Here is a 25539-nt window from a genome sequence, read left to right as displayed (position 1 = left end):
TTCCTCCATCATCCTTCGTGGCGACGGAGTCCACTCGAACTATAACTTGACATCCGTGTCGTCCACTCCCTATGACAGTGGTGTTGATAGTCGCCGGTGAATTTCACTGCGAGAGACCGGACAATTGCAGAAACTCAAAACCACTCTGGACTTTTTCCGTCTCCAGTACTGATCCAACCCAGGTGACCGTCCCGGAGAAATTCTTCGTCTTCTCGTTTTCCTCTCGAATGAAACATTGCAAGCCTCGCTAATCTCCATTGCATTGGTGCCATCTGCTGCCGCTCCATGCCCAAACAAGAAGGCATATAAGTGAGCGTACCACGTCCCCGGGCCTGATTCTTTCGATTTTTCGGTTCGGTAGGCGAGGTAACCAAAAGGTCTAAAGGTCAAGTTGCAGTGAACTCCGTCGTCGTCCAAGGGAAAGACAATCTAGGTATACACACGTATCCGTCGTCTTCATCGATAACCTTCACACACCCGTACATGTTCAAAAATGGGATCGAGAGAGCCCCCTGTCGTCGAGCGGACTGCGATCCGAGGCACACTGGAGATCGCTCGAATGGTCAACGGTCTCTGGCAACTAGCAGGAGGTCATGACAAGACCGTGGATATACCAACAGCTGCCACTGTCATGGAGGACACGTAAGTTTTTGTCGTCTGTCTCTCACTGCTGTTGCTGCACACAAGTTCTCAAGGGGGGAGCGAGCATGGTTGACCCGCAACAGAATCACATATGGCCTTGACACGTTCGACATGGCGGATCACTACGGCGATGCAGGCAAGTGTATGCAATCGCAGGGGAGTTATCTGACGGCGGATGCAGAACTTGTCATTGGCCACCACGGCAGGACATCAAGAACCAGAAAAGTGGCTTTCACGAAGTGGTGTCCAAAGGAAAACGGCATCAAGACCTTCGCAAACGCCGAGGCAGCAGTCGACCTCGCCTTGAGCAGAATGGGCCAGCAGAAAATCGATTTATTGCAATGTTCGTGACCCTTCTCGGAAGCTCTTCCACAAACGGTCTTGAGTTGACGTCGGGCACCAGATCATGCTTGGGATTTTTCCGACGACACATATCTTCACAATTTGACTCACTTGCAGAGTCTACAGAAACAAGGCAAGATCGGACTGATAGGCCTAACAAACACAGATGCAGCACATCTTCAAATGCTCCTTGACTCCGGATTTCCCATCGCTACCAACCAGATCTCGACGTCTGTGATCGACCGGCGACTAACGCGCGGGCGGCTGAATGACGTATGCTTAAAGTACGACGTTGGCGTTCTGGCGTACGGGACCCTTCTAGGCGGATTTCTGAGTGAGACATGGCTGGGAAAGCCCGAACCCGCCGATATTGATCAATTAAACTGGAGTTTGAAAAAGTATCTGAGATTCATATGGCAAGCCGGAGGCTGGGGGCCCTTTCAAACCGTCCTGGAAGCTTTGAGCGCCGTGGCCCAAAGGCATGGAGTTTCCATTCCAGCCGTCGCCACTAGGTTCGTGCTGGATATCCCATCGGTCAAGGCTGTCATTGTTGGAACACGCCTGTCAGCAAATTCTCGGTCGCACATTTCCAGGAACTTGGAGGCTTTCTCTTTTCAATTGACCAAAGATGATCTGGACCTCATTCACGAGGCTCAAAGTGGCCTTCGCGATATGCCCGGCGATTGTGGCGACGAGTACAGAAGACCTCCGTTTCTGACTGCGGCCGGAGACTTGAGTGATCACTTTTCGCAGGATACAAGCCAGGAAAAGCAGTTACACGATGCTTTGTCTGACGGAAAAAGGATAGAATATCAATCTGGAAGTGAATGGGAGCCACTTGCGGTAGGTTGCGATTCGAGGCCATCGGAGAAAGGTTTCACCCCGATGTCGCGTGCTGACACCCTGTTACAGGGTTATTGTCGAGCGGTAAGAATAGCAGGTAATATACGTGTGTCCGGAACGACGTCGAACTCGCCAATCGCCACCCTTCCAGTCATCGGCGGAAGCAGTGCTCACAGCCAGACAATCCGTATTCTGGACATTATTGAAGGGGCTTTGAAGGCTCTTGGGTCATCGCTTTCTGATGTGGTCAGGACCCGCATTCTGGTCCGGGATGTTCGAATGTGTGAAGAAGTCAGCCGAGCTCATGGCTCGGTCTTCTCGAACGCGGGCATTTTGCCTGCCAATACTCTTGTGACTGCTGGTCTGGTCGGAGACCAAATGTTAGTTGAGATCGAAGCTGAGGCAGAAGTTGGTTGCTCCCAAAGAGGCGTTTTGAGAATGATGAAAGCGTAGCCAACTAAGATGGGCAACCCAGCGTATTTGACGACCTCGATGAAGTTGCACAACTGCCGTGTTCCCACTCGATGTCCTTCCGTTCAACTCAACCGGGTATGAACACCCCGCCGGTGATATTGAAGCCGGCATTTGCGAAAATAGCACTCCAATCTTCATCGTTGTAAAAGACCAAATTGTTCGCGGAGGTATTTGTATCTCCAGTGAAGGATTCGCTGATATCTATACCTCGGTGCCTTGCAAAATTTGCTGATGCTGTTCCTCGTAATTGTCCATCACCAACATCTCGGCCGCTGCTCGTGGCAATTGGCGGCGGCCGGACATGCTCATTCCAAGTCAAGAAAGTCGACTGTCGTTGCTCTGCCTGATTCATATTTGGAGTCATGTCTGTTACGCCGCCAGAAGAGGGAGCCTGCGCTCTGGTTACGTCTTCTGCTACCTTACGCGGTTGCGAACGTCGGTGGCAAGCCTTTTTATACTCTCGAAGTACGTTCGTGAGGAAGTTGGCTTGCAGAGCACAGCCAAAAGTCGGTGGTGCCGACTGCTGTGCAAAGATTGCTGCTGCTTGATCAATCGTTTTCATAACGGTGTTCTCAAATTGTTTTCGGATCGTAACATTAACAGACAGAAGCAACCTAGGAGAATGTTATTTTTTTGACCACGAAGTAGTCTCGTTCTGAGAAACATGACTAGAATAATGGTCGTAGTTCGGAACCTCTAAAACTCACTTTATGAGAAATGCGGCTGCATAGGCCGTCATCGTGTGGATCGAGTCGTGCGCAAAGCTCAGAAGTGCCGTAAGGGCAGGCTGCGACACTAGCTGAAGCATTTCCAAAGCACTGGTGTAGGTGATCCAAAAAGCCTCAGTATCTACCAACGATGCCCCTAGAGGCGATGCGATAGATCCTTGAAGCTTGAACGAGTACAGCAGCAAAGATAGGTGGGTACCAAAGAACGAGACGAGGAACGGGTGGCAGCGTTCTGTTGTCATCGTCAGCAAGATCTTGACGAACAAATTTGGTTGCAGGGAGCATCTACCCCTATCAGAAGTTATTTCCACCCAGTGCTTCTTCCAAGCTTCGATTTGAATACTGTGGGTTTTCAACAAAGAATCGAAACGATATGCTTGTATCATCGAGGGTGCAGGTCGCTGAGGGTTGAATGCCTCTAGTATATCAGCAGAGGCAATTCTCAAGGTCACCAAGGCGGCCATCATAGCATCATTCGAGATCGCCATTGGGTTTCGGTACCAGGTGTTCACGGACTCAATGAACTCGCTCCTTTCGATCATCCATGGTTTGCCCGTTTGGAGGCTCATACTAACGAATGATTAACAATCCTCAGATCACCAAGCGGCAACCTCATCATGCATTCTGAGCGGTCTTACCTCCGATCATAGACAAACAGCAGAAGCCATATACGCTCGATATTTCTCCTCTGCCGTACCTCAAACTCAGGTGTTTCGGGATCGGCATACTTGGGATCGAAGACAAGCTTGTGGAATCCTAGCTCCATGCAAAGTCTGATGGCGTAGCCGATGACCGACCACGAGCGAGTATCGTCCGGTTGCTTCCAATAAGTACTGATAATGAATGCCTGGATGATCTCAGGGGATTTCTCACCCCTGCAAAAAGCATTCCCATACAGGGTTTCTGCGTATCTATGGAGGTCTAGGTATAGCGGTGGATTGAATGCTTTGGCCGATGCAGCGAGGATGACTGCAAACAGAAATGGCGATCGTGTGCGTACATACTCAAAAGTATATAGCTCCGGATCCAGAACACAAATGAAAGGGTTTAAATTCTTCATGAATCTGTAATAATGGTCAATGCGTGATCATATATCCGTGGCTCAAAAGGCAGGACACACCCTTCAAATAGAGAAGTTGCGATATGATAGGATACAATATTCTTCCTTACCGGATCATCCTCTGGGATGGTAGCAGTATCTTTGGATGTGTTGTGCTCAACGTTAGGGCTCGTGCTCAGAATGTTCTTGAGTGAAAAGGCCCCTGTTGTTGCCTGTTTGTTCAAGAGGCCAGACGGTTGGAATCCTTCTGAGTCGGCTAAAAAGTCTCGATCTTCATCCTCTGAAGCATTCCCGGGCGACATTTGATCCAAGGACGCCGAATCATATGTGCGCACATGATCCACATCCTTCATGTCTGCAACGGAGCCTGATGGTAGAGCTGGTCGGGAAGCAATCTGTCGTGCACTATGTTGAGCAAGCCTGTTATGGCTTCCCAAGGTGTAAGTGCGAGCAGCATTGGAGGTAGAGCTAGTGTCTTACTTTGCTGGTTTGCGACCACGTTTCTTCTCATGGAAGATACAGTCCATTGACTTCTGTCTACACCGCTCGCATATTGTGTTGCCAGCCACCGGACGGCATTTCATCTTCAACCTGCGGCATTCCAAGCAAGCCTTCGCCCTATCCAATGTTAGCTGGAAGTCACCAGATCCTCTTGGGGCTTGCGGCCCGGGCCATACCTGGCTGGCTTGGGACTGTTCGGTGTTTCTCGATGTATTTCCATGTTAGGAATAGCCGTTGGAACCCCAGGGCGTCAGCTCCACGATTGTCTTTTAACTTTTGCATCAACGGAGTAATAGACAAGCCAAAGTCTGAAGATTATCCAGAGTCACATACCGATGCAGAGCAGCAGCCGTACGCCGTCTTGCTCTTCGGGTTGAGAGAGAACAAGGACTTGCGGCTCGCACAAGGTCAGCAAAAACTCCGGAAAGCCGGTGATTTGTAGCCAATTGGGCTCCACGCACTATGCTTATCGAGTCACATATTGACCGGCGCACTAAACTCACCTTAACATGCAAACTGCCCAAAACTGCAGAGAAACGACCCCTCTTTGAAGAGGCAACGATCCAGGCGAGGTCATGCCATATCATGAAGCGAGCATCCACAATGTACAAGTACAATGTTGGAATCTCTTCTTGTCTCCCAGGAAGCAACATCGCTTCCTTCGACACTTCGGCGTCCGGAATATCCTGAAGCTGCGCAGAGATGGCTGATATATCCTCCAGCAGCAAAACCGCTGAGGTCGGCGAGTCTTACCGCCCAGACGAAACCCAGTTCGACGCAGTGGCAAGCACGGATGGACAGGCAACATTGAAAAGAGATCTATCAAGGCGCCATATCAATATGATAGGCCTCGCTGGAATGATAGTATGTTCTTGACAATTGATACTAGGCTCAATTGCTCACACATTCGGTCAAGGGCACCGGCTTGTTCCTAGCATCTGGCCAGGCTCTATCTGTCGCCGGTCCAGTGGGAGCTCTCTTTGGATACCTAGTAATGAGCGGGTTGACAGCGTCGGTGTCGTTGACGATTGCCGAACTCTCCGCATTCATGCCAGTCACAGGCGGATTCATTAGGCATGCTTCAAGATTCATCCAACCTGCGATGGGTGCCGCCACGGGTTGGAATTATTGTAAGAAGCTCGACAAACTCGGTGTTATGGTTCAGGGACTCACCATTGTGTTTTCCGGTAGTCTATTTGATGGCCGTCACTGGTCCGGCCGAACTCTCCGCTGCCGCGACATTGATAAACTTCTGGCATCCGGACGTCAGCCCTGCACTATGGTATTCGATCTTCATTGTTCTCATCGTGATCATGAGCCTTTGTGGAGTACGAGTATATGGCGAGGTAAAGAGTCCTCGGCAATGGGTTCGTATCTGTCGCTGACCTACTTAAGTCGGAGGTATTCTTCTCAATGATCAAGATTCTGCTCATCATCGGCCTTATCCTCGCTGGGATTATAGTCGACTTGGGAGGCTCGCCTACACATGACAGAATTGGATTCCGATACTGGAAAGATCCAGGTCCATTCAACGCCTATCTTATTGGGGGAAATACCGGCAAATTTTTGGGTTTCTGGAGCACTCTTATTTCCGCAGCGTACGCCTTTTGCAATATCCAGGTCGTAGCATTAACGGGCGCGGAGACCAAGAACCCGAGAAAGCTCATTCCCGAGGCCATGAAGATGACGTTCTGGCGGATCATTGTGTTCTATTGTATCAGCATGTTCGTTGTTGGTCTTTTGGTGTGAGATACAGTCCAACATGATTCTGCCACACGTGAAAGCTGACAATGACCAGACCCTACAACGACCCTAACTTGGGAAATGCAACTGGGACGGCACAACAGAGTCCATTTGTCATAGCGTTTCAGAGAGCCGGGATCAAAGTGCTTCCCTCGATCATCAACGCGGCTTTGGTTACTTCTGCTTTCAGCTGTGGGATGGCCGTCGTGTTCCTGGCATCTCGTGTGCTGTGTGGTCTGGCAGAAGAGGGTCAGGCACCTCGCATCTTTCTCAAAACCAATAGACTCGGCGCCCCATATCCCGCAGTAATTGTGTCGTCTTTATTTTTGCCGTTGGTCTACCTCAGTCTGGGCAGTAACTCTTCTGTGGCGTTTGGATGGTTTGTCAATATCGCAACCGTGGCATCATTGATTGCCTGGCTCATCATTGAGATAACATATCTGCGATTCTTCTATGCCTTCAAGGCTCAGGGAATCGCTCGAGAACGTAAGTGAGCAACGTGCCTTTTGAGACTGTGACTGACGAACGTAAGGTCTCCCTTACAAGTCACCCTTGCAACCTTACATGGCCTGGTTAACTACGCTTCTGCTCGCTTTGATCATCCTGTTCTCGGGGTACAGTGTCTTCTTACACGGACACTGGGACACTGACAGCTTTCTTGTCTCTTACATCGGTATTCCGATCTTTCTCTGTGAGATCCCCGAAGCCCATGTCCTGCTCAAAGAGAAGCTAACAACGTCGACAGTCCTCTGGGCCAGCGCTTTCTTGTTTCTTCGAACAGGTATCATCCCACTCAGGGAGATAGATCTGTCTGAAATCGAGATAATCGAAAGGGAGAAAGAACTTCGTCCTGCAGAGAAGAAACTGCCGTGGTACCGAGTGCTTGTTTGATAGACCTGCCCAGTCCTGTCGACTTCGATACAGATACCACCATTCGGGTGTGAAAACAATGCGCAAAATTGATCTGCGTCCCGTCATAGTCCTAGGTCCGTACTTACTGCTTGGAGGGCGGTCGTCTCCCTTGGTCATCTGTGAGGTCATTTGGATGCCATCTGTGCCTTTGAGGACGCGATGATTGAGGTCTTCAGCCAAAGAAGAAACACTCTAGAGACAAGGCGTAAGTGAACGCCCGATGCGGTGTATTTGTAGAGATCGAAGTTGATGCTGTCGTGCCCGTCGATCGACCGAAAACGCGCTATTTTGCCGAGGTTTTGGCGGACATATTGAACTCATGCTACATGGGCTTCGGACCACGAACTCAAACTGCGTAAGGATATCTGGCTTACTCCCATGTCCACTAAAGGGCCCGATTTCTCATGAAGTCATCTTTGGGTCACCGTCTCTGTCTACACATGCGGTCGCCGAAGACGTGCATGCAGAGCGGGAAGGTGAGAACAACTTCAGGCATCACCTGAAATATCCACGACAACAACATCTTCGCCCGTCATGTCGAGAGCAAAGAGGGCGGCCGCACCAACCAAGGCTCCTCGCCGAGATCCTCTGGCTTCGTTGAAGCTGGCCGACATGCTCATATCCAAGCCATTACTCCCCGCAGGTAAGACTTTATTGGGTTCTGCGCACTCTTGCAGGTACTAAAGTCTTCTAGAGATTCTGACCGTGGTGGTCGACTACCTCGATGTCCCCGATCTGCTGCGTTTCGCGCGTACCTCACGGCGCATGGGTGAGATGGTCTACGAGGATGGCAGATGGGTCCGGCGGCTGAAGGCTATGGGCTGTTGGAATGAGGCCGAAGCAAGGAAAAGAGCAGAGAGTGCGCCGACATCCACCTCTGTAGACCGGAGACAGAGTACGATAGATCGAAATGTGGTTAATGGCAAAGGCAAACCGGAAGTCTTGTTCGACATGGAATCATCTCCTGTCACACAGCGCAGACAGACGAATCTACAGTCTTCTCTGCGGCCGCAGTCGGGCACTGATGGTTTCGACAAGGCCGAAATGGCAAATTCACAAGGCCCCCCTCAAGGGGTTTATGGCGCTCCCGAGGCGGCTCTATCCGTCTTCGAGCATGTGAGGTCAGTCAGGGGACACGCTAGGCAAGAATATGGCAAGATATATAAACTGCTATCACCGTTCTACCGAGACCTGGCTACTACGTCGAATCCTTTGCAGAGTACTGTATTCACGGATTTCTCTTTACCAGAGCAACAAGCACAACTGCTGGCCAATGTCAGGCAGTTCGCTGCCAGTGATTTCTCTCCAGAATCAACTAAACGAGAACGACAAATCAAGCAGGCTGTGGATATGTTCGATACCGCGGCGTTACTCGAATTTCGCAAAGGTTACGAATACAAGGATATTCAGGGGAAAATGCGGCAATTTGCACGTGTCTTATATATCTTGAATGGTGGAAGCAGTGCCGTCGACTTATTCATACATGACAACCAGCTCATCAACCAAAAGGGAACGCTTGGGAGCGTTTCCGATTGTATCGACTATTCTTTAGGTCACGGCGAGCTTTCGTTGGAAAGGGTGCACGCCTATTTTGAAAGACTTAGGACGGCCTTCGGTCAGCAAAGTGCTATCGTGCAAGCTGTCTTTCCAAACGCCCAAGAAGTATGCATGCTGCTCCTTGAAGAGGTGGCGAAGGACATCCTCTTGCCCTTCCTGTCATCCTTGTTTGAAGATGCCAGGACAAGAAGCACTTCATTATCCCTACGGATTATGTCTGGCACATTTGCGGCCACTAGGCAGTTCATTGACGAAGTTGCTCTGATAGGACATGCCGACGAGGCCACAATAGCACGCTGCAACTCAATTCTCACACGGATATATGGCCCTCTTCTTGATCAGTATTTGGCAGAAGAATTGGCCTTTTTCCGGCAAAAGGCTGATGCGGAAGTGGAACGCTGGGATCGAGCCTTGTCAGATCAAGACGCATCTTCGGAAAGCTTTCTCATGTCCCATGCCAACCGGCAGGCCGACAAGAAGGATTTCATGTCGTCATTCAAGAAAGTGGTCATGATGCCGGTGAATATTCTTCCCAGCTTCTCAGCGCCGGCAAATCCGAAAAGTGCCGCCAAAACACTCGCGAATGGAGAAAGCGCCGCTCCGTCTCGACCATCCACCCCTAGCCTTTTCATGTCCTCAACTGCAACTTCGGCCTTGCCACCCGAAGCGCCATCGTCCGAACTAGCAGCTAAAGCAGCTCTGATGAACAGGAAGCTAGAGAACATCAAATCCCTCTTCTCAATAGAGGTAGCCCTCAACCTGGTCCACGCAGCTAAATCTTCCCTAGAGCGCGCCGCCCAGTTCACGAGCTTGATCGGTGAGCCAGGAGAGTCAGCACGCAAGCAGTGCTCTGCAATATTTGTGCTGCTCCTCCACTCTGTCGGTGCGCGCCATGTCAAAGCAGGTTTCGACAAGGCCATCGACCATCTATCAGCCTATAACCCACGCGAGACCAGTCCCAACCCAGACAACGACATCGTCCAGGTTGCTCCTCTAGGCACGTTTCTTGAATTAGTCAATGTCGGCGATCTTATCCAGCAGATGCTCGACGTGTTTTATGAATCGGAGCTGGTTCGTCTCGGCATTTCCAAGCGCGACGACTTTCTCGACATCAACGTCAAAGAGAAGCGCAAGTTCGAAGCCATGCTCGACGAACGTGTCGCCGCGGGACTGGGAAAAGGCATCGACGCCCTCATCAACGAAGTAGAGTACATCTGCGCCACTACACAACAGCCCACGGATTTTTACCCGGAACTGGCCAATGCCGATGAGTCTTCCGGAACCAAAGCCAACATGATGGTCATGGACTTTTCCGGTCAGCCCACAACGACGGCGTCGCGAGTGATTGCACTCGTCTCCCACCATACCCGTATGCTTACTGGTGCGACCGAGAAGAGTCTCCTGGATGTCTTCACCGCCGAGGTGGGCCTTCGCCTGTTCACCGCGGTGGCGAAACATATCAAAAGACAACGCATCTCGACGCTCGGAGCGCTGGCGTTGCTCTCTGATTTGACGGCCTACGCGAACTTTGTGGCACAGTTCCGCAACAACAACCTGACAAGCTACTACACGGCGTTACGAGAGGTGGCGCAGATCTATCTGATTGGTGGAGAGAGTGAGCGCGACGTCGCCGAGATGGCGACCATCATCTCGGATGGGGAGCGTTACAAAGGCGTGTTCACGGTCGAAGAGGTGGTCGAGTTCGCTGAGCGTCGAAGCGACTGGCTACTGGTCAAGGCCAGGGTAGAAGGAAAAGTCAAGGGTGATAACTGTGTTGTCATGTAAAGCGAACTTTATTCGAGAGTGTGATGACCGATCCGATAACGGCGTCTGCCTGCAAGGCAATGTTCGGTTGAGTACCTGGTGGTCGCGGCGAGGCCGCGAAGCTCACGTCAATGTCAATTTCGTGGGGTTGTTGCTTCAGGATAGCGTCACGCACAGCTGCGACGGGAGAAATCGTTTGGTACAATGTGATGAGAGTACGACATGATGATGACATACGATTCAGAGATTACCACTATGGTTAGTTAATGTGTAGGGAGGGTACTAGTATCTATACGACGAACTCTTGGACCGCAATGAGTGGGTGGGTATACTACGTTTGCAACGCGGTGAACCATCGAGGAAAGAGATACAAGCCCGCACTCGTTGACAATAAGGGAGGTCGTGGATGTCAAGCACAGTGCACACCTAGGAGTAGAAATGGTAGTCACCACGTGCGTACCCAGACGAGGGCCGGATGAGAGTACTCAGAAGGCAATCAAAGTTCAACTAACAAACAACTAAAGGATGAGTGAAACACTTTTGACATTCTTTATTTTCTAAAACACAAAAAAAAGGAAAAGGGAAAAAAAAAGACAGCTAAACTAAAGAAAAGAAAACAATTCAATCATCAACTTTTCGTCTCTCATCTGCTGCATTGTTTGCAGCGCGGCAGGCACACCGGCCACCCCCCCACCAACGCCCCCCAAAACAAAACAGAACAGAACAGAACAAACGGCAGACCTACTCCTCGTCTGCGGCTGCCTCGGCCTCTGCCTCGGCCCACTCCATCCAGGTTGGAGTGTTCTCGATCTCAGAGGTGAGATCCCCGACGACGTGTTCCTCCAGGAGGATCTTTCCGTGGAGGAACAACCTCTTGTCGTTGAGCCGGTTGAGCGCCTCGAGGACGCCCTCGTCGGGGGCCACGCGGCGCTCAACCGCGGACCAGAACATGTCCCAGTGCGGTACGCCCCGTGCGTACTCGCTCTCCAGCAGCTCGAGCCACGCGACGTACTTCATGACTCGTTCGGTGAAGACGGGGAAGCGATCAACGTATCGGACCCACGCCAAGTGGTTGATGACCATGAGCAGCGGCTTGCCGACGAGGAGACGCTGGCGCTCCTGGATCCTCGGGGCCGCGTGGTTGTGCAGGCAGGCCAGCTGGCAGAGGAGGACGAGGACGAGTTTGCGCTTGAGCGCCCACTGAGTCACGGCGTCCTGGTGGACTTGAAGCCAGATATGGCGGTTGCCGAATTCGCGAACCAACATCTCATCGATGGGAATGTGGTGGGTAGCCGCGACAAAGTCTTGGCCGGTGTGGGTGCGGGTGCGGTCGTCGTCTTCCTGCATATCACTGGCGGCGACCGTGTCGGTGTCACTGCCCTCATCGTCGTCAGAGCTGGTGATAGTGATTTTTGGGACTTCAGTGGTGGTAGTAGGTGGGTGGACAGGATCGCTTGCAGGGCTGGTTGAAGCGTCGCCGTTGTGGACATCATCATCACCATGGGCCTGGATCTGAACGCTGGGATATCCGATACGCTCAGTGGTCATGATAGGTTTGAGATCGGCATTATTTGCTTCGTCGTGGCTCGAAGAGTCGTCTTCTTTTTCTTGGAGACCAGCGATTTGCTCGAGGACATTGGCATTTCCAGCTTTAGGGACATCACCATCACCATGGACCTGTATCTGGACGTTGGGATTTCCTACATGCTCAGTGGTCATGACAGGTTTGAGATCGGCATCATTTGGTGCGTCGTGGCTCGGAGAGTCGTCTTCCTTCTTTTGGATACCGGTGGTATGCTCGAGGACATTGGCATTTCCAGCTTCAGTTGTATTGCCGTTGGTGTCTTTGTCATTGTCCGCAAGATTAGGAGTTTCGCGCTCTGTCGGGGCTCTTGCTTCTAGCTCTTGCATCTTCTCGCGCTGTTTCTTCTCCCACGCTTCCTTTTGAGATTGGTATCTAGTTTCGAGTCCTTCTCTCCTCTCGACTGGATAGATAGAAAGCAAAATGTCAGTAGTATTCCTCAAACTGCGGGAGGACATGATATTGCGGACTTACGTTTTCCAGTGAAGGGATTCCGCACCAACGCGTTTCCTTTCGGAGGGTAAGGGTTTTGGGGATCAACTTCGCTTCCATCTTCGCTTCCTGGAGGAGCCTGAAGTCTGGGTTGGAAGGACTTTCTCTCCCTGCCCGGAGTTGAAGACATTTCAGGCGTGAGAAATTTCATGCAATTCTCTGTGTGTCTCTGTAGAGAAGCCCAGGTATCTAGCGCGTTTGGAGTTGGAAGCAAAGGAGTGCCAGATCCGGGGCCGCCGGGCAATCGCAGTCGTTCGTAGTGGCTTAGTTGTGTTGGTGGTTTCGAGAACTCATCTGGGGACTTTTGTTCAGGGTTCTTGAGTGCCTCCTCTTGTTCACGGGTTAGTTTGTTGTGATCCTGGGTAAGAAGAATGGAACGAACCTTTATTGAATCGAATGCGTGCGAGGGGAGGTAATGTTCGCCGAGACTTGCCGAGACCCTCTGGCGACGCAGGAATGGTGTTTCGCTCCATGTTGGGCACGATCTATGATTTTTACCTTCGTGGGTGTTGAGAGTGTGGTTGACGAAACGCGACATGTTCACAGACAGAATAGCAGAGGAAGTAGGTGGTTTATACCGCCACCGATACGCGTCGCGTCCCTGGCACCGGCAGGGCGGTGAGCAGATCTATCAGACTGTGCTGCAGAGTGAAGCTGGGAAACATTGCTTGCATTTGTACGTTTCTTTCATCATTGTTCCGTTTGGCATTTTGAGCTGCATCGGCACGAAGGACGTCAAGCCGGAGTGGCGCTTTGCACACAGGTATACTTCTCTTTGACGACAAGAGACGAATTGCTTGTTCATGCATGGTTGCGATCAGAGTTGAGCTGAGCATCGTTCTTTTGGGAATGCTTCAGACATCAAGAGACGACAGAGCAAGCGACAATCAACGGCAAGATCTGGACGTTGTCGTTTTGCCCAATCTGGACGGCCGATGGCACCGGCCACTCGGTACCCAGTGCGGAGCTTTTACTGGAGTTCCATTAGCTTAGGTACTTCTATTGTAGCTACAGTACTGGGCTCAGTGGGCTGTCGTGCCTGAGCGAGCCAAGGTTCGTGGCGCCCAATTGAGGCGACGGCTAACTAACTTAGGCTGTGCTTCCAGCCTCCAGGGATCCAACTGCAGGCCCTGGAGAGCCACTAAAAGCCACTATTCTAAAACTATTTCTGGGCTTCATGGCGGCGAATCGGCTCCATCCGGTAAGCTGCATCTGGGGCGCTTGGGGTTTGCGAACAAACACATGACGTCGCACTGACCAGGGAGCGAAAGGCCCCCACAGTCGCAGGTCGCCTAGAACGCTGTCTCAGCAGTAGGTGCTTTGGAAAGCCTGGTACGGTGTAGGGCAATACTCTCGTCTTGCTTATGGCTCAGCCTCAATCTTTGCTCAAGGGACCAACTCCTCCACTGCTCCAGCTTCGCACCTCTCGATCCATCCCATGTGTCTTTGTTGCAGGATACCCTCGTTGCGTCGTCCTTCATTCCAGCCATAAGCACATTCCTTTGGCCGCCACTCGCTGACCCCAGCCGACGAACGCAGAGCGCAAAGAGAACAACAAGGGACAATCGACTTATACGTTACCACAAGCGCGGGAAAATTGAGCAAATCATGCATCGGTCCCTCTGAACCATCCCAAATCAGCACCAAAACCGAACGGCGGCGAGGAAAAAGAGGAGGACACAAGGAAAATCTTTAATCACGATGCGACCACACCTCCCACTCTTCCTCGGCGCCTTGTCCATTCACGCTCTCCCTGGGCTTTCCCAGGCGCCGACATCGACCGTCGAGGTGATAGCGACGACGATAACGAATTACTATACCTTGGCCGCACCGACGCGGCCTCTTTCGGCGCAATACACAAGCAGTCTTGACTTTCGCACTTCGATCCTCAACTCGACAAACTTCTACCGCTACGAGCATTCGGCCTCGTACATATACTGGAACGAGACGCTGGCAGAATATGCGCTCAACTATTCCAAGAAGTGCGTATGGGAACACTCGCACGGCCCGTACGGCGAGAACCTCGCCCGGGGATACACAAACGTCACCCAGGCCGTAGAGGCGTGGGGCGATGAGCGCGCATTATACAACTTCAGCAGTACGAACCCTACCGGCTTCACCGAGGAGACCGGCCACTTTACCCAACTTGTGTGGCAGAGCACACAGTCCACGGGCTGCGGGTGGACGAATTGCAACGGCACCAACGGGTTAGACGGGATATTCCTGGTCTGCGAATACTGGCCACCGGGGAACATCGTTGGAGGAAACAATCGGTATTTCAAGCAGAATGTCGCCCCCGAACGAAGTGGAGGAGACAGCGGGTACAACGAAGAAGCAGCCACTCAAGGAGCGACGGGCGGCACGCCGAGTTCGACGAGCGCGAGTCCAACGGCGAGTACGACGAGTGCCGGAGGCCCTTCGACCGTCGAAGTCGGGGTGAGTAGAGTGTTTGTCACTATATGCGTGACAATTGCAGCTGTCTTGTTTGGTTGGGGAATGTCGTGAGCATCAACTGTTGATCCGCGTCGGACCACCACTATTTTGCATACTAAGTCTTTGTTTTCTTTTTTTTTTGGACTTTCCTTGAGCGTTGCATGTGCTTTGCATGTGGAGTATGTGATGCAATTTACGGATTATGTGAGAGAACAATACCAGAAGCCTGATCGTATGGACCAGCTTAGACGACGGAAGGGAAGAAGGAAGTCTTTCTTGGGGTTGTTGGTCACGAGTATGTACCGGATACTATATGTCAGATGCGATACCCATGGAGCCAGTCCATATAGCAAGATGACGTTGGGAGAAAGAGGGAGTATGAAGGAGATATCTAGACTTACAACAGGATCCCCGACAAGTACTTAGATACCTTAAGGTACACAGTGACATGAGAGAACAGCTAATCAATGTCTATCTCGGTAGCACTGTGTGCGTAACAACCTCTCAACAGGTGTGGTTATACCTAGCTACCCTAGGAACAGTAAAATGAAATAGGTGGTGATCTTCTTGCTCCTTTTCTTCTTCGGCTCAATCTCGCGACAAATATATTCGTCTGGGTTCGTTATTAGTACACCTCACACTCAGCTTCCTCCTCCACCGTCTCATATCAAAATCGTCCATCTTCACGTCGTGGTCGTGGTCGTGGTCGTGGTCGTCGTCTTCTTCTTCTTCTTATTCTTCTCCTCCTCAATTGGCCTTCACAGTTCCCTCTCTCGCCAGCCTCCTCAGAGCAATGTTTCCCAGGATCCTACCTTCTTCACCAGCGACGCCGGTCCCCTCGTACCCGTCGACCTTGTCACTCAGCGCCATGTCGACCAGCACCCTGCCCAGCTCCTCTGTCGGACTCAGCCAGCTCTCCCTGCCCAGCACGCGCATCGGGCCCAAGAGACTCTTGAACATGACCCTCTGAGCCGTGGACCGATGGTCCCTGAGGATCTTGTTCCATATCCACGGCTGGTTGGTCCCGTCGACGCCCGCCGGCCGCGCGGAGTACACGGCCAGCTTGCCCCGGAAGTCCTTGTCCCTGGCCAGATCGAGCAACGCCGTCTCGGTCTCTCCCTTGACGCGGCCGAACAAGGGCGTCAAGCGTCCCGGCGTCTGCGTCGCTCCTTCGCCTGACACGTAGATGAACTTGAACATCTTCCCGCCGGCGCTGGTGGTGCTTTCATTGTTATTATCGTCGCTGTTCCCGCCGCCACCACCAGTACGAAGTCCAGCAAACGCCTTGGCCGCGTTGAGCGTGTAGTCCTTCGTGATCTCGACGTACTTGTCCTTGGACACGTCGTTCTGACTCACTCCCAAAGCCCAGATGCACGCGTCGGCACCCTCGAGACGCCGGAGCAACTCGGGAGGGTACCTGGTGAAGTCCTTGTGCTCGATGACCTCGATCGTCGTGTGCTTGTTCGTCCTCGGCGTCCCCGCGGGCGGCGAATCCGAGAGCAGCGAGATGTCCGTGTTGCGCGAGAGGATGCTGAGTCGGGTGATGCGCGGAGTCGCGCTGGCAGGCAATGACAAGATGTGTGAGAGCACCGCCGAGCCCACCAACCCCGTTGCCCCCGTCAAGATGAGATGGACCATTGTGAGATCTTTTTTCCCCCGGACTGGTGGATTTCTTGGTTTTTTCTTTTCGGTGATTCTCCCTCTCCCTCTCTCTCTCTCTCTCTCTCTCTCTCGATTTTCCCCGATACTTCTTTTTGTCCTTTGCTTTTTGTTTCCTTTTGAATCTCGAATCTCGAATTCAAAAAGCGTTGACTTGACAGCCCTCAATCAAGACACCTCCAGCTCAGATCACCATAGAGATTTGATTTGTTGATCTTATACAAAACTCAACAAGAGGGAGGAGAAAAGAAGAGAACCAAAAAAAAAAAACAACTCGTCAGGCACCGAAAACAAACCAACCTACATCGATGATCGCGTACCTACCTACCCACGTAAATTTTATACATTCCTCTCCGGTCGACTCTACCCCCTGTGGCAGCTGACTCTGAGCCGCCACACCGGATATAAGGGTCAGCTCTTTGCGGACTCTTGGGCCCCGAAGCCGCTTATCAGTCGTTGGACTTTTGCGTTAATTTTACTCCCCCATGCACCTTGCTGACACGCTCGACGGTGAGATGATTTCGGGTAACGTAAACTCCAGACGCCGACACGGAGTACGGAGTATGGAAATGGACCGGACCACTCACGGACTAGTTAGTCGGCGGCGGCGGCCCAATGTCCAGGCTCCCTTCTGATAAATTTGTTTACCACCCACCCTCACACGGTCCTCGCGCGCAATCAACGCTCAAGCGTCAAAAGACGAGAAACAACAACCCTCATTCGACCCTCAAATCATCAAAAGGAAAACCAAAAAACTAACCCGCAGATCACACAGAGTCATGAATTACTGGATAATATTCTGGCCTTCTCCCTCGTCATATCTTGGATCTCGTAACGGATATGGGAACTACTAATCCTAAGCTAATGTCCCAAAGTGCAAAACAAATTAAAGTACATAGAATACCAAGTTCGACCTTGGTCCAAAAAAAAAGAATGCGCTCTGTCCTGCTCTCTTCACTCGGCTGTTCAACAGGACCGGACGAAATTTGCCTGTGACTTGAACTGCTGCTCATAAATGCTGTCATGGATTATTAAACTGCAAGTCGAAGTAGATACCTTCCTTATGCATTTGAAAAGAGTCTTTTCTTTGTACAATGTCTGTACATGTCGTCGTTAAACCATCATCACTTGCCAGTATAATCCAGAACACCGGCGAGACGTATTTCTTCGACGAACCTCTCTTCGTCTCCTAGAGTGTGTAGATTCCAATGACCGGACTTGGGTTGTCGGTTGAAGGGTCCCCATCCAAGCATCTCTTGAATGTTACGCCTTTTCAAGTCGACATCGCCTCGAATGTCAAACAACTGGGACTGGAGACTTCCCAACACGGCGACGGCAGCTCGAACAAGGGCGCGGTCACCTTCGAAAATCCAAATATCCCAGATGCGACAAAGTCGGTCAACATCCAGCCCGTTGGAAAATATGGTGCGAAACATGGGTTCAAAAACCTCTTCCCCCCGGAAGCCTAGGCCACCTTGCTCCATCGAACCAAAAAGGTATTCGTGAAGACGAGGGAACTTGATCCCCAGCGTCGAGATTGCGTGATTATAAGTTCGTCCAGTCGTGGTCATGTCGTTGGTCTGAAATCCGAGAGGTATCGGTCTGTTGAGACAATTCGCCAACAGAATGAAAGCATCTGCAGGAGTTGGTAGTTGTAACAGAAGCAACGCCGCAATTAGTTGAATCCCATAGATATATCCCACATCGCTTCGATAGCAAGCGTATGCTTCGCAAACATCGATCAGATCTTGCCAGAGTGGGCCGTCCTTCTGGAAGAGTTTGAGCTCAGGGAAGGCCGTCTCGGCATCTCTTTCGATATCGACAAACCAGCGTCCCATGCTCCTAGAGCTGTGGTCAAGTTGTTCGCTAGGCAGGTTTCTGATCTCCTTCGCTCGTTGCAATGCCTTTTCGTAGCTCTTCAAGGTGAGCGAAAGAGGATTCCCTATCTTCCTCTGCCACACTTTGCCACGAACGTTGGGACTAATGCCACGCCAACAGAGATCATTAACCCGATTGTCAATCGTTGCAAGATCCGTGCTTTCTTCGATATAATACTGCCAGATTCGATTCAGTGATTCCCTAGTATCATCCTTCGCGCACTGCTGAACCTGCAGCTTTGCGCGACGTTTCTTCTCAGCTGCAACGGATGCCGCCATCATCCGTTGATACTCCTTCAGATGTCGTCGTTCTTCTTTCGGATCTTTTGGTGGTAGCCACGAAGGTCTTGTGCGAGACAGAATGGACTCTTTCTCCTTTGACATGGGCATGAAATCCAAGGCACTTTTCTGAATTGGTGGTAACTGAATACTAGAACTTCGTGTCGATTTGCCGTCTGGGAAGGTTTCCAAGCTTTCTCTCGAAGAGTCATTGCCAAGGTTTTCGAGCCGTGCCTGCTGCTGAGCTTCGGCATGGTATTCCAGAGTCTCCGAGATGATCCTTGCCTCCTCACTGAGACCTGCCATGGCAAGATTCCATGATTTTGTCCTTCCATTGTTGCGGAGGTTGTTGGCCCTACGTGGTGACGAAGGACTGGAGGCTGAGGGAGTCAAGGAGCTTGAGCGCGATGCTGATTGTCTGTTTTTGGGAGTGATTTGAGAATGCATAGTCGAACGGGGTGGGGACTCTGGGGCGGTTTTCGCATGATCCAAAGGAATAGGGCGTGGACTGGAAGATTGGAGCTCTCTTTCCGGGCTGCCACGGAAACTCGATCGATGCGATCTTTGACCCGAGAGATGTGGTGACACTGGCACATTCCAGAGACTCGCGTCGTCAGGCAGTTCGTCGTCCGAATCATTGCATTCTGCTTCCAACTCTTTGACAGTCCTTCTCTGTGGCTGCCAAGAGGCACGTCTTGAGGGAAGTCCTAGACTTGAGGCAGATGAATGGGGAAGGGGTCGGAGGCCACCGGCGCTGAGGGCAGTATTGGAGATATTGGCGAGCGCCCTCCTCTGTGGTGGTGAGGAGGATCTTGTCCGGTTGGTGGGCGGGAAGAAGTTCTCTGTGCTGGTAAATGCGCGCTTTGTCGTCAGCATCCTTGGTGGAATGGCCCTTGGTGTTGTCGACTCCTGCCTCCTGTGGGATGCCAATTGCGTTTGTAGTTGCGGAAGCGCATGCCGCTTGTCTCCCGACACTGACTCTCTGGACTTCATCAATTCATGGTTCGATGCAAAAGACTGCACAGAAATGTCTCTTGAATGGTAGGTCAGCTGAGAAGGCTCGTTGTCATCTTCTAGCCCAATCTCTTCATAGTTGATTATTGAGTCAGGTTCCAACTCGTCCGGATTCGACAACGTAGATGAGTATGAAGAGGATTTAGAGGATCGGGAGCCAGATAAATCGGGGGGTGATCCTGGGATACTCGAGGCGATCGCGGTCATGTTCAGAATGTGGGCATTGGACGACAATGTTAACGAGCGAATTTCTTGTTGTGTGGTCTCATTGACAAAGTTGTAACCGGATTGCCCTCGGAACTGGTTGAGTGATACCGCCTGCGAATCTGGTAATTTAATTTCCGAACGAGTGTTGTTTTGTATGGGGCTATTACGAAGGGTGTTCGTGCACCTCGGCAATCTTATGTCTGCGTAGTCGCTGCTGGGAGTTTTCAAGGGAACGAATGTAGGTATGCGCCAGAGAACATGATCAATGGCGAAGACAACTTGTTGCTCCAGGCCAGCCAACTCTGAGGACGAAGCTTGAGGATCGTAGCCAAGATGCAAAGTTTCCAATGGCTCGACCCCTGGACAAGAAATCGGGACGACTGGAGGAGGAGTGGAGAACGATGGTGCTGACGCTTGACAGGACGCCATCGTTGAACCGTGTCTGCAGCCACGCCGAGGAGAGGGCAGAGCTCCTGGGTCTAGGGGCTCCTCCGTATGCATCGACTGGCTGACATGTGCTGAGCCTAGTTTAAAGTCTGGCAAACTTGGTGGCAGAGAGGGGGCTGGCAGGGTGCCCTTCCAGACCATCCCCAGCATCGATTGGGGAGGTTTCAAGGATGTGACCGCGCTCCGACTGGCGACCCACTGTCTGTTCGTCAACGATTCTGCCAGCAGGTCTTCGTTGATGTAATAACGTGTGTGTAAATCTTGTTCAGAACACCTCTCGTGGAGACTCGACGAGACGTTATAGTGAGGAGGCCAGAGGAGAGATTGGATCGTCGGGTCGTAGTCGTTGCCGGTCAGAGATCAGTTTCAGGTGTTCGAGAGATCTCGTCGCGGAGTCTACAGGGGGTTGTCGTGATCTCGACAAATAAAGGACAAGGCCGGCGCCCGTCAGGCTGGTCACGATGGTCTTCTGACGCAGTGTGGGTGTTTCATGATATCAAAAGCGAAAGAAGCTTTCCAAACGTAGAAATGCTGTATGCCAGGCAAAGGAGCGGTCAGGTTGTGTATTATGTGCTTTGTTTTGCATGTGTCGAGGAGCGAAGAGCGAGGAAGAAGGTGGTCTAGAGATGTCTCTCGCGGGCCGGGAAGACGGTTGGTTTTGAATGAGGCTGCTGTTTTCTGTATCCTGGTGGCGCAATGCACGATGATAAGGAAAAGCATGCGATGGCCATGGCCATGGGTTGGATCTTGGTGGTGGTGTTTTGGTGGCTGGTGGCTTGTTGGTGGCATCTGCACGGACGGGTATGCACCCTTTTTTTGCTGCTCCGTACGGGCGGCCACGACGCCAGTCAAGACGCAAAGTCCACGTTTCTACTCGAATGCAATGGGCCAGCCGCACGAGATGCTCATACACTAATAATAATCATACATCAGCTAGATACTCCGTACGGAGTACCGCTGCAAGCATTCAATGTCCGTGTGTTGTCAGGGCCACCTTGGAGGATCTAGACCCATATCGTCGTCGTCGTCATCATCACCGCCATCATGTTAATGGCGGTTGTTTGTTGTCCCTGCTGGATTCAGCCAACGCGCACGCATGTGGTCCGAAATCTATCTGCCTTTCCATGAGACGCGCATATCTCATATCTCAGGTACCTTCTCCTTCAGTAAATGTAGCCGTGGAACGTGCGCCTGTTTTCCTCCAGCAGTGCGGTGAGAACCTTCCTGTCGACCTTCATCCGGTCTTCGGTGCTTTCTCTCAGTGATCGAAGCCACACCAAAACTTCCCTATACTGACTTTGTTTGCGCGAGAACACACCCTCACAAGCTGCAGCTGCAACCCAGCACATCTGCCCTCTGGTGATATCTCGCTGGGATCTGTTCTTCATCCAGCAGATCTTGGTGCTGACCATCACCAATTCTTCTATCAGCGTTCTCATGAACATCTGGGACGAATGAACGCCTCGACCCATTTGTACCATGTACTGGTGCATCTTCATCGCCGTTTCGGTGAAATTTCCCAGCAGCGTCAATATGACCTGTTTTCTGCTGTTCAAGGACGTGTCTAGTAGCATGGCATGCATCTGCAGTTTCAGTGACGCAAGCACCTTTCTTCTCAATGTCACACCTGGTCTGGAGCTTTTCTCAACGGTGAGTGTGTTGTTCACGTATGCATCTGTTTTTTCTCGGTATTTCTGTAGCTCCAATGTCTTCATTTCGATGGCCATTCCACAGTATGGGAAAAATTTCTCGCCACAAAGTCGCGGGATCTTATGCCCGTTGATGGTTACGTCGAAGTTGACCAGCGATTTCCCTGCGTTGACCACAATGCCGTATTTCTTGTCTCCACTGGACATGACTTCGAGGAAGCGTCTTGCGACCTGCGCGTCCCTTGTTATCAGGAGAAAGTCATCGATCAGCCGCAGCAGTAGGGAAGACTCTGGCTTCAGAAAGCCCAGCTGGTCTCGCTCGAATGCGCCGAAGAAGTAGCTGCAGAGGAGACTGCTCAACACCGAACCTTGGGGAATACCCTTGACTTGTCTCATATGCTTTTTGCCCATTTTGACGATATTATCTCCGACGTGTTCGTGGAGAAGCGCCAACATTGCCGACTTCGAGACCAGTCTTTGGTTACCAGTGTCCGCGAAAACAACTTTTCGTTTCGTGTCAGCAGCAGCATTCGCAGCCATCTCTGAAAACACCGCAGTGTCGTCCGCCGAGCGGGCCGTTCCAATATATCGTCGTCGCAACGAGCCGGTGTTGTCTTTTTCCACTCCATCCAGGCACTTTATCTCGGTATGCCTAGTTGTTCGATATGATGTTTCGGAGAAGAGCCCTCTGGCGATCGCCAGCAGCTGGTCTTGTGGGATACTGTCGAAGCAGGATTGGATGTCAACCTTGACGAAGAACAACGCCGACCCTTGCGGGTTGGCGCTCTTGAATTTGGTCAACCGGCTGTGCAGGTCGGCGACAGAAAACATGGCTGACCCCAGTGGTGCCGTATCTTGGCCACGTTCGTAATTGAGTACACTGAACAAGGGACTGAGTTGGTTGTTGATGCTACTCCCTAACATCCTCCGGCCAGAGACTATCTTCCACTGCCGGCGTCGGAGATTGGTGATTGGTCGGGCTCCATGATCTTTGGGCAGTAAGCGTACGTGACTATAGCCTAAAGTCCTGCATTGGAGTTTCTGGCGAGCTAGGTGAGGTGTGATATTTGAATACATACTCAGCTTGAGCGCAGTGAGGCTGGGCTCGGAGAGCTTGCGCCAGACGTCTTGTCGGAAATAGAACAATCGATTGCGATGCGCTGAGCTCTCGGTGACGTAGAAGTTTGCTCGAAGGAGCGGAATCAGAAGAGAGTCAAAGATGTAGTACACGAATTCATGTAGAAGCTCAACCCGTTTTGAGTGATCAGACTTCGACATCTTCGACCCTTCTTCGCCAGGTGGACAAAGCCAGTGGATGGACTTGACACGAAGGCCCTGAGTGACACTGTGCAGGGTCATGCTCTCAAAGCGCCGCATCTTTACGAATTCGTCTATGCACATCATGACGTTTTTGTGATTCTGGAGCCCATGGGGCCCGACTCCGAATGCATCGCTGGGAAGGAGATGTGTTATAACCATCCGGCAAAATGCCGACACCCTAGAAGGGTGTGTTGAATACGGCAAAAAAGAATGTCCATTGTCATGGATGACTGTGGTTACAGACAAGGACGCTGTAATTGGAGAGGCGGTTTGAATCTGTGTCACAAACGGCTCTGAGCTAGGGACGTGCTGTTCGTAACCATTTTCCAGGGATTTTCGGCTCAAGGAACCTCCAAAGGAACCTCCGAGGGAACAATAATACCGCAGGAGCTGAGTGTATGAGCATCTGAGGTGGTTACGCAAGATCTTCCTCACCAGATCCAGAGGCTTGCCACGGAGTCGACGTGGTATTTTTGCACGAGCCCGGCTGCATATGCTTCTGATTTCTTGCTCTCGTAGGGTATAGTCTTTGAATTGCTGAGCGGTCTCTGTGGGATCTGTTGTGGATGTGAAAACGTTGTGTAGCCCGAATTGTCTCGGGAAAACGTATTTGGCGACATGGGCAGCGTGGTCTGACTGGGTAGAGTGAGAGCATCTTTCCAAAACATGCATGTGATGCAAGCCCGTTTTTATTTTCCCAGCCTTGTTTACTGAGGCCTTTGCATACAGAATGCGATTTCTGACGAATCGGATATCGGCAGCTCCGCGGCTCGCATTCGCGCCTTGTGTGGATGGAGGATTTACACCTTTCGACGGCATCCGTGTCTGTTTCAATTCACATACAGGAGTTCCACTGAGCTGATAATAGTTGCCATTGCCTCTCGAAAGCCTTGTGAAGACACCACAATCAAGTAATAGGCTCGAAATGATAGCCTCCGCATCATTGCCCAGAAGAGGTAGAATGTCGGTCCATGGGCTTGACGTCAAAGCACTGATGTTGTCGTTGGGATGATGCCTGACTATGCCGGGTAGGACGCATCTCTTCCCTGGTTCGACGGAATCTGCTAGAGCTGAAGCTCTCTGAAGACCATTGCATAGGATGTGTCGTGGGCGAAGACCCTTGAATGTTCCTCGGAACAAGGACCAAATCACAAAGTCGACAATCTAGGTGATCTTGTCAGCCTACACCTTGACTATACCAGATGATTTGCAGGGCGACTTACCTCGTTCATACAACATCGTTGTGTGTGGATGTTGGTCCCATTGGTAACCCGTTGTTGAGTCTGCGTGAATGTTATAAAGTCGGCCTTGCGTGATTTTGTGATCGAACTGGATGGTTCTTTCAGAATACCGACGAGGCAGGTATCAAGAAGGGAATCGGCATGGTCCTTCGCAAAGGCAGCGAGAGTCCGCCTTCTGACGCGAGAGGTAGATGGTAGCTGTGCCAGCAAAAACACTCGCAAGGTACAAACTCTGGAATAAAAAGAAGAGAGTACGCCGTGGTGGATTCCTGGCGAAGACTGAGGTCTATCCAATGCTTCGTTTCCGAAAGTCGGTCCGGTTTTGCGGAGTTTCAAAGGGCGACTCGTTTCATGGTCAGCACGTCTGCGCTTTCTAGCCATGGCTGCGGTGGTACATTGCTAAAGCGATGGTGTTTTCTCGGCAGCGAGGAATTGACGCGTTGTGGGTGTCTAGGGTTTTGCTCCGAAGCCTCATACGGAGTACGCGTGTAGATTACAGGTGCTCAAAACCGTGCCGAAGATGAGACACAGCAGGGGGAGACCCTAGAAATTATTTAACAAAGTTCAAGGCGAGAAAAGGTATGCACTTTGACTGGCCAGACTCAAGGTCCCCAAACGCGAACACAGCAGGAACACTCAGTCTGGAGTTTAACCTACTGTATGTTGCGTGTAGGAAAAACCCTAGGTGCATATGGTTGATGTTTCGCGTCTCGGGACGGAGTAAACATTGTATGATCTAGCAGGCATCTCAAGATTCTTTTAGTTCGGCCCGT

At 51.4% G+C, this 25539-nt stretch overlaps 9 protein-coding genes across 9 annotated transcripts; 4 read left to right on the top strand and 5 right to left on the bottom strand.

Annotated features, from left to right (window-relative positions):
* Positions 1–493: 493 nt before the first annotated feature.
* On the top strand, positions 494–2280 carry PV08_04645 (uncharacterized protein; the record flags this gene model as incomplete). Its single annotated transcript, XM_016378990.1, has 4 exons — positions 494–642; positions 726–985; positions 1046–1827; positions 1897–2280. 4 exons carry the CDS (start codon positions 494–496, stop codon positions 2278–2280), a joined length of 1575 nt encoding a protein of 524 aa, XP_016237667.1.
* An 88-nt stretch (positions 2281–2368) lies between these two features.
* Positions 2369–4810, bottom strand: PV08_04644 (uncharacterized protein; the record flags this gene model as incomplete). The annotated part of the gene is made up of 7 exons (XM_016378989.1): positions 2369–2915; positions 3009–3261; positions 3319–3599; positions 3668–4093; positions 4150–4494; positions 4570–4707; positions 4767–4810. The coding sequence occupies 7 exons, from the start codon at positions 4808–4810 to the stop codon at positions 2369–2371; spliced, it is 2034 nt and encodes a 677-aa protein (XP_016237666.1).
* Positions 4811–5292: 482 nt separating this feature from the next.
* Positions 5293–7224, top strand: PV08_04643 (uncharacterized protein; the record flags this gene model as incomplete). The annotated part of the gene is made up of 6 exons (XM_016378988.1): positions 5293–5454; positions 5507–5720; positions 5782–5936; positions 5986–6335; positions 6389–6819; positions 6866–7224. 6 exons carry the CDS (start codon positions 5293–5295, stop codon positions 7222–7224), a joined length of 1671 nt encoding a protein of 556 aa, XP_016237665.1.
* Positions 7225–7779: 555 nt separating this feature from the next.
* Positions 7780–10587, top strand: PV08_04642 (uncharacterized protein; the record flags this gene model as incomplete). The annotated part of the gene is made up of 2 exons (XM_016378987.1): positions 7780–7888; positions 7940–10587. 2 exons carry the CDS (start codon positions 7780–7782, stop codon positions 10585–10587), a joined length of 2757 nt encoding a protein of 918 aa, XP_016237664.1.
* Positions 10588–11307: 720 nt separating this feature from the next.
* PV08_04641 (uncharacterized protein) lies at positions 11308–13113 on the bottom strand (the record flags this gene model as incomplete). Its single annotated transcript, XM_016378986.1, has 3 exons — positions 11308–12551; positions 12623–12970; positions 13023–13113. The coding sequence occupies 3 exons, from the start codon at positions 13111–13113 to the stop codon at positions 11308–11310; spliced, it is 1683 nt and encodes a 560-aa protein (XP_016237663.1).
* A 1228-nt stretch (positions 13114–14341) lies between these two features.
* PV08_04640 (uncharacterized protein) lies at positions 14342–15145 on the top strand (the record flags this gene model as incomplete). Its single annotated transcript, XM_016378985.1, has 1 exon — positions 14342–15145. One exon carries the CDS (start codon positions 14342–14344, stop codon positions 15143–15145), a length of 804 nt encoding a protein of 267 aa, XP_016237662.1.
* A 675-nt stretch (positions 15146–15820) lies between these two features.
* PV08_04639 (uncharacterized protein) lies at positions 15821–16711 on the bottom strand (the record flags this gene model as incomplete). Its single annotated transcript, XM_016378984.1, has 1 exon — positions 15821–16711. The coding sequence occupies one exon, from the start codon at positions 16709–16711 to the stop codon at positions 15821–15823; it is 891 nt and encodes a 296-aa protein (XP_016237661.1).
* A 1145-nt stretch (positions 16712–17856) lies between these two features.
* PV08_04638 (uncharacterized protein) lies at positions 17857–20538 on the bottom strand (the record flags this gene model as incomplete). Its single annotated transcript, XM_016378983.1, has 1 exon — positions 17857–20538. One exon carries the CDS (start codon positions 20536–20538, stop codon positions 17857–17859), a length of 2682 nt encoding a protein of 893 aa, XP_016237660.1.
* Positions 20539–21719: 1181 nt separating this feature from the next.
* Positions 21720–25147, bottom strand: PV08_04637 (uncharacterized protein; the record flags this gene model as incomplete). The annotated part of the gene is made up of 2 exons (XM_016378982.1): positions 21720–24689; positions 24749–25147. The coding sequence occupies 2 exons, from the start codon at positions 25145–25147 to the stop codon at positions 21720–21722; spliced, it is 3369 nt and encodes a 1122-aa protein (XP_016237659.1).
* Between the last annotated feature and the right edge of the window lie 392 nt (positions 25148–25539).

The sequence above is a fragment of the Exophiala spinifera genome (genome assembly GCF_000836115.1).
Source record: "Exophiala spinifera strain CBS 89968 unplaced genomic scaffold supercont1.3, whole genome shotgun sequence".
NCBI classification, from domain to species: Eukaryota; Fungi; Ascomycota; class Eurotiomycetes; order Chaetothyriales; family Herpotrichiellaceae; genus Exophiala; species Exophiala spinifera.
The sequence above is the reverse complement of the archived record's forward strand: the minus strand, read 5'-3'. Positions and strand labels throughout refer to the sequence as shown.